Raw genomic sequence first — 7,707 nt, 5'->3', positions numbered from 1 at the left:
AAAAGAATAAAGAGAGAGAAAGTGTGATGAGAGAAAATGAGAAAAGAGAGTGTGATAGGAGAGAGCATGATGAGAGAAGATGAGAGAGAAAATATGATGTGAGAGAAAGTATGATGAGAGAGGATGAAGAGAGAAAATGTAATGAGAAAAATGAGAAAAGAGAGTGTTATGAGAGAGATTGAGGAGAGAGAAAGTATGATGAGAGAAAAAAAGAACAGTGAGTGTGATGGGAGAGATTGAGGAGAGAGAAAGTATGATGAGAGAGAAAGTGTGTTGAGGAAAAAAAGGAGGGAGTGTGACAAGAGAGATTGAGAAGAGAGAAAGTATGATGAGAAAAAAAAAAGAAGGAAGAGAGTGTGATGGAAGAGATTGAGAAGAGAGAAAGTATGATGAGAGAGAAAGTGTAATGAGAAAAAAAGAGGAAAGAGAGTGTGATAGGAGAGATTAAGGAGAGAGAAAGTGTGTGATAAAATGATGAGAGAGAAGTGATATGACAGAAAAAATAAATATATATATTTTGATATTTGATATTAAGGAAGAAAATTTTAATTTTAGGTCAAGGGTATTTTTGGAATAAGGAAATATTTTGATTGATGAAAATAAGGTAATGACTCATTGAAGGGGAGGTACATGGGAATGAGTTATTATCCAATTTCAAGGATTCATTCCCTTATTTGTATTCCTATTCCTATAATCCAAACATTAACAATGACAATCAATGATTCTCATTCCCATTCCCATTCCCCACTCTTATTCTCCTAAACCAAACACCCCCTTAGTAATGTCCATGTCGAATATTATTGGGCATGGGATGAAAGAAAGGAAAAGAAGGCCCTAGAGAGGAGCAAGAATGGAACACCCGAGATGAAAGACGGTTAGATGACTCAATCGAAATAGGCTATAATATGAGACTTCTATTCAAAGGAAAATCCACACAAAATCTAACTTCCAGGTAGATGTGAAGTGTCCTAATCGAACTCTTACCACAAATAGTGTCAACTTGATTTCGATGGAAATGATTAGGATGAGAAAAGGACAGTTTGGAACTAAACCGTTTCAGATTATAAATTAAAATGTGCAATTACAAAAAGATTTTTTCCAACAAAGAACTGCAAAAGAATCACTAAATCCAATTTTCTTTGCAGATCATTCAGGCAATGATGTGACACACAGTGACAAGTTATTGCTTGAATTATGAAAAGGAGCTTCAGAAATCATACCGTAATGGTACAACTCAACACTACATAAGAAGCATCTATAAGATTAAACATCACGATTGCCCGAGTCGATATCAGAAGATGTCGCCCGTTGCACAAATAGTCTCAGTCTCTCCATCTCACCGATCACAGTTAACCATCTTGTAAGAAGATCCATTGTCACATAGTCTGGTTTGCATCCCTGCAAATTCATCTTGTCCATAAGCTCGAAGGCTTTATCAGACATGTTAAGGTTCTTAAGACCCTTGAAAATAGCAGTGTAGGTCACGGCATCAGGCAATATATCTTTTTCCTGCATCTCATCGAAGAGGTATATTGCTGCATCAACTTTTTGATTCTTACAATAAGAATCAATGAGGGTAGTATAAATAAGAGTGTTGGCCGGCACCATTGACCCATCCATGCTCTTGAAGATCTTCATGGCCTGCTCAAGATCACCAGATTTGCAGTAACCATTGATCAAAGTTCCATAAGTCACAACGTCAGGGTTGCATCCATTGTCGACCATTTTGTTGAGGAATTTACCAGCCTTTGAAAAATCACCAGCCTTGCAGAAAGCATCAATCAAAGAAGTGTATGTGAAGATATCAGGCCTAAGCCCTGCCTCGCATATTTCATCGTGTATCTCCAATGCCTTATCCAACCTCTTTTTCTTGCAAAACCCACTGATCAAAATGTTATAGCTCTTTATGTCTACTCGAAAACCATTCTTTCTCATCAACAGCGCATTCGAATAAGCATCATCCAATTTACCAACTTGAGTCAACCTACAGATGAGAGTGGAGTATGTTGTAGAATCAGGGGAAACTCCTTCCTTGATCATTTCATCAAACAACGCCATCGCCTTTCCTACTTTGTTGGAATGTAGAAAAGCACCAATCAGGAATTTATAGGTGAAAGCATTGCCTTTAACTTCCGGCCACTCAACCTTCTTCTTTCGAAAAAAATTGAGGGCACTTCCGATCATCCCATGCCTGCACATTCCATTTACAAAGGCATTCAGCGTAAACACATCGACGGCAACCCTTTCCTTCTCCATCCTGGTAAGCAATTCATGAGCTTTGTCTAACTCTGCAGCCTTGCAGAAGGCAACAATCAAACTGGTGTAAGTCACACTGTCAGGATCACAAGCATGGCTTGATTTCATCCTATCAAGCAAGGAGAGACCATCCTGAAGCCTTCCTGCCTTGCAGAGCCCATCGATGACAGTGTTAAAAATGATTGTGCCAGGGGTGACCTCTGAATCTGGGCTTGACATTGCGTCGAGCACGTTCAGTGCATCGTCGATGCGATGGGATTTGCATAGGCAATTGATGAGTATACCAAAGGTGACTACGTCGGGCCGCACGCCAAAGCTTTTCATCTCCGAAAACAGAAGATTCATCCTTGCGAAGTCTTGAATTGCGGCGAGGCCAGTCAAGAGGGCGTTGCACACAGGGGCCTCGATGGAGCCGCCAGCATCCTTTACCGCGTGAAAGAATTCCCAGGCCCCGGAGGTGGCGCCGCAGCGGCACAGCTTGGTGATGAACTGAGTGAACAGGATGGCGTCGTGCGGAAAAAGTCCCATCTTGGCCATCTCGACGAGGTGGGCGAGGGACTCCTCGTTCAGGGGCTGGCTTCGCTTAGCCAGGCCGGAGAAAACGATCGACCGAGTGGCGGCGTCAGGAGGGGAAGTGGAGTTGGGGGGAAGCATACCGCGGAGGATCGACAAGGCGGCGGAGAGGCGGCCGGGAGAGGCGGAACCGAGCAGGGAATAGAGGAGGTATTTAAGGAGGCGAGGTGAGGCATTGCTAGAGGGTTTCTGGTGTTTCACGTCGCTCCGGGTGCCTACGCCACCATCGCAATCGAAGTCGGTGGCAGCGGCGGCTGTAGAATAGGAGGCGGCGTGGCAGCGGCGGAGAGCTGTCACAGACAAACACGGATTCTTCACCAGCTTCATCTTCCGTTTGGCCAATCGACGCGGCTGCGTTGGCAAAAACAGGGGCTGATAATAAAGGATTAGTTTTAGCAAAACGAAGGACTGCATTTATGGACAAATTAACTGCATGCATAAAATAGGAGCAAACAATTTGCCCAAGCTAGATTGCTATAGGAATACATTTCGCAAACCCTATTTGATGTGATATATCCATCTGACCACAATAGATTTAGCGTTGTTGATGTACGCTCTAAGCGTAGTGTAAACGATGGATATATAATATTTTTAGTTTAATAATCAAGGATGATTATTAAGAATTGATGATCTATGATTTATTTAATCATACCGTGGGATTGACACTAGGAAATCGTTACGATAGCGGATATACTTAGTATTGTCTATATCGAATATTGTTAGGCATTGGGTGAAAGAAAGGGGAAAAAAACCCAAGAATAACTTTCATTGTGGATGACATGCCAAATAAAGCGAGCTTCTTCTTGCATGTGGGAGCGTACTAATTTTATTATCTCAATGGGATTCTCAATTTGTTAGAGGATGATACACTTATTATAATAGAGCAAGAGGTCAATTTTCGATGAACGCATATTCTTGAAAAAAAAACTTCTCTCATTTTTAGTTAATTTGACGATCAACTATCAACTGATCTCGTAATTTATCTTTTTTTATATAATTTAGAATGAATGATGGAAGAAATCAGAAAACTCATTTTATTAACATGGAAGTGACTCCTCCTCCTAATTTCCTTTTTATTTTTTTAATAAAATTAAAATTATTTTATAATTTGATAATGATTAATGATTTAAAAAAAAATAAATAAAACATAAAAGTTAGTCGATGATGAATGATTAATTTTTTTAAAAAAAAAATACATATAACTTCATTTTTAATATTTCATTTTTTCCATTTATCCCACCACTTTCTACCTCGTCTTTTTTCATTCTTCATTCTATATTTATATATTTATTTGAGATAAAAATTTCAATATTTTTATATAAATCTTTTAAATTATCGAATTGGGAAAGAAAATATATCTCCTAGTCATTCAAATGTTTAATATTCTCAATATTACTCTCTCACACACAATAACTTATAAATTTCTAAAATTTTCTAAAAATCGATGAATTTTAGTGATGTCATCCCAACTCCATTTTGTATATATCCACCTGAAGATTTGTCGACTATGGGAACTCAATTTGGGATGTTAGCTCTGTCATACATATTTTCTCCTCCTCAACTATTGGTTATTTCTTAGAACGAATCAAGAAGGGCTAGTGTCAATGCATCTGTCAGCGGCAAATAACTCGTAATGTTATCATCTATTCTTGGAACTCAGTGATTATTACACTCATTACACATATAACATAAGTAGAAACTAGAGATAAATGATGAAAAAGAGACAGTTTTGTCTCCCAATAAAAAATATCATCTTTGCGAAGTCATGGACGACTATCAATACTAGCACAACCACTGGTAATGACCAAAAAGATGAAGATTTTTGGAAACATATCGCTGAATACAACAATAAACATCAGCACAATGGAACTATATTAAGAATTTGAAAACGGCTAAAATCACATTATTATTTATTTAGTAACATGACATTCGTTGATTACCCCTTATCAAATAAGCTTCCTTTTGCAGTGGGAGGTAACTCATTTTATTAACATTGGGAGTGACTCTTGTTTGGGGAGCCTTTCCTTTTTAGTTTTTAATAAAATTATTTTATTATTTGATAATGATTTTTTCAAAATAAATAAAATAAATAAAACATAAAAGTTAGTCATGATTCAATGATTAATTTTTTTATTTTTTAAAAAAATACATGTAAATATATTTTCAATATTTCATATTTTTTCATTCATCTTACCATTTACTCCGTCTTCTTTCTTATTCTTTTCATTCAATATTTGTACTTTTATTCGAAATAGATAAAAATTTTAATGTTTCCTTTGTAAATCTTTTGAATTATCCAAATGTGAAAGAAAACACATCTTCTCAATATAATCCCATTCATCCAAATATCTAATATTCTTAATTTTCCTCTCTCACACAATAACTTTTAAATTTCTAAAATATTTCATATGTTCCACAATATTCTCTAAATTTCTCAAATTTTTAAAGTTTTCAAAAAATTCTAATGAATCTTAATAACACCGCCTCAACTCCGTTTTATATGTATCTACCCTAAGATTGGTCGGCCATGGACACCAAATTTGGGATGTCAGCTCTATCGTATGTATTTTCTCCTCCTCAACTATCGATTATGTCTTTGAATGAATCAAGAAGAGCTAGTGTCAATGCATATGCCAACGACAAAGAACCTATAATGCCATCATTTGTTCTAGGAACTCATTGGCCACCACACTCATCACATAGAGCACGAATACAAACTAGAGATAAATGACGAAAAATAAATAGTTTGGTCTCCCAATAAAAATGTAGTCCTTGCGAAGTCATGGGCAACTCAGTCACAGTTGAAGCACTTCTCAGAAAACTTTTTCTTGCTGATGCCTCCTCTAGGTCCCATCTTGGAAGATTTTGGGTTCTTCAATTTCTAGCTTTAACCGTGCTCAACCACGTTGGTTTTCACAATAGCTTGAGAGAACAACTTTTTCTCTAAACTCTTGTTGTCTTCTTCGATGTGAAGTCTAACAATGAGTTCCTCCACATTCATCTCCTTCCGCTTGTGCTTCAGATAGTTCTTAAAGTCCTTCCAGCCGGGAGGCAGCTTTTCTTTGTCATATGATAGTAGCCACCTGGAAGGTTTCACTCAGAACCATCCCTTCTGAGTGGATCTCGTGCAAGATCACCTGAATCTCCTGGACTTGGTTGATCACCGTCTTGGAGTCAACCATCTTGTAATTCAAGAATCGGCCTAGATGAACTTCTTGGTCTCTGCATCCTCTGTCTTGTACTTCTTGTCCAGGGATTCCCACAGCTTCTTAGCCGTTCTCTTCATACTATATACAGCGTACAGCGAGCTGGCAAGGTAGCTAAGGATGTATTTTCGGCAAAGGAACTCAGAATGAACCCATGCCTCGACTGTACTGATGGTTTGCGCATCGGCATCCTCAGCACGCTTGGGAGGGTCCTCGGTCAATAACTGAGCCAGATGAGTGTGGTCAAGTAGAAGAGCATCTTCTGCTGCCACCTCTTTAAGTTCACTCCAGTGAACTTCTCTAGCCTTTCCCCATGGTTGATTGGCACAGTTCTAATATGGGCAGAGGGGGCATGCATATGTTGAGTCTGTTGCACATCAACACTTGATTTTTGACCATCTCAACATAATCGAATATGTTTCAAGATTGTTGGAGAAAATAATCTGCTCTCGGAGATTTACGAGATATTAGTTAAATTTAAATACACCGAATTAAATTCACTTATCTATTGAAATGATCTGAGTTGATAATCTCAGGGTACCAGCAGGGGCTGGTTTCTGCTAATTGCTGAGTGCAGACCGAGCTTCGAGTTTGAGCAGTAAAGTCTGCGCGGACTTAATGGTCGGGCGGGCAAACAATAGATTGGCCGATCGGGCAGTAAGGCCGAGCAAGTTCGTCCAGATAGAGAGCCAATCGGGCGAGAGGCTGGTTGGGCGAGCAGATAGGCCGGTCGGGCTAACAGACAGGCCGAGTGAGAGGTCGGTCGAGAGAACAGGTAGGCTGAGCGAGCTGGTGTCGATCGAGCGAAGAGGCTGAGTGGGCAAGCGAAGAGGCCAAGCAGGCAGACGAATAGGCCGACTAAGCGGACGAAGAGGCCAATCGGGAGGACGAAGAGGCCGACTGGGCGGATGAAGAGATCAGGCGAGCTGACTGAGGCATGCGATTGATGCAGTTTCCTTGAAATAGATTCACCCACCTCCAGTAGTGCTTCGTGGTATACTCGAGTCATATGTTTTAAAGGACACAACGGTTAACCGTGATTCCACTAAACACTGGTGGTCACGACGAACTGAGTGGTACCCGACTGCTATTATGGGCACTCCACCGAGTAGGGGTTACGCGATAGAGGAAGAGGAAACATAGGTGGAGAGCTTCTGCTACTTTTCTGTGTGTGTAAACCTATGATCACAGCCTCGTTATATAGGAGCTCAGATCAACGACAGCGTTAATAGTCGATTAATGATCATTACTCGGTGAGCTGTGAAACGCTAGCGTTTCGCTCGGTCATTTTACTTCTGCATTAATCTTACTTTAATGCATCCATTAAAGAAGCAGCAAAAGGTTTAGGTGGTAAAATATTGGTTGTTCCACTTGGGCAAATTTTACCCCGACTGGTCCAACATTAGGCGCGCGTAGGTCGTGCCCGCACACGAGTCAACATGGTTCAGTGCAATCCAAGCCCTACATTTGCCCCCCCCCCCCCCCCCCATACGCACCCATGCATGAGAGAGAGTCTCTTCCCATGCATTTGTTCACATTCTCAATGTATGTGAATCAATATAAATCAACCAACCAACATGCCATCAAACTACTAATGTAGGACTAAAGTCTCATTCACAATGGATCATTTTTCGTCTTTCACCTCTTCTCCATTCACATTATGTATATCTAA

The 7,707-nt window shown here is 39.8% G+C and overlaps 1 protein-coding gene across 1 annotated transcript; it reads right to left on the bottom strand.

Moving 5' to 3' along the window:
• Window positions 1-1,163: 1,163 nt before the first annotated feature.
• Window positions 1,164-3,240, bottom strand: LOC122045255 (pentatricopeptide repeat-containing protein At3g61520, mitochondrial-like). Its single transcript, XM_042605393.1, has one exon. The coding sequence runs from the start codon at window positions 3,154-3,156 to the stop codon at window positions 1,264-1,266; it is 1,893 nt and encodes a 630-aa protein (XP_042461327.1). The 5' UTR covers window positions 3,157-3,240; the 3' UTR covers window positions 1,164-1,263.
• Window positions 3,241-7,707: the final 4,467 nt, after the last annotated feature.

Source organism: Zingiber officinale, chromosome 2B (assembly GCF_018446385.1).
Source record: "Zingiber officinale cultivar Zhangliang chromosome 2B, Zo_v1.1, whole genome shotgun sequence".
In the NCBI taxonomy this organism is placed as follows: Eukaryota; Viridiplantae; Streptophyta; class Magnoliopsida; order Zingiberales; family Zingiberaceae; genus Zingiber; species Zingiber officinale.
This window is presented reverse-complemented; position numbering and strand designations above follow the sequence as displayed.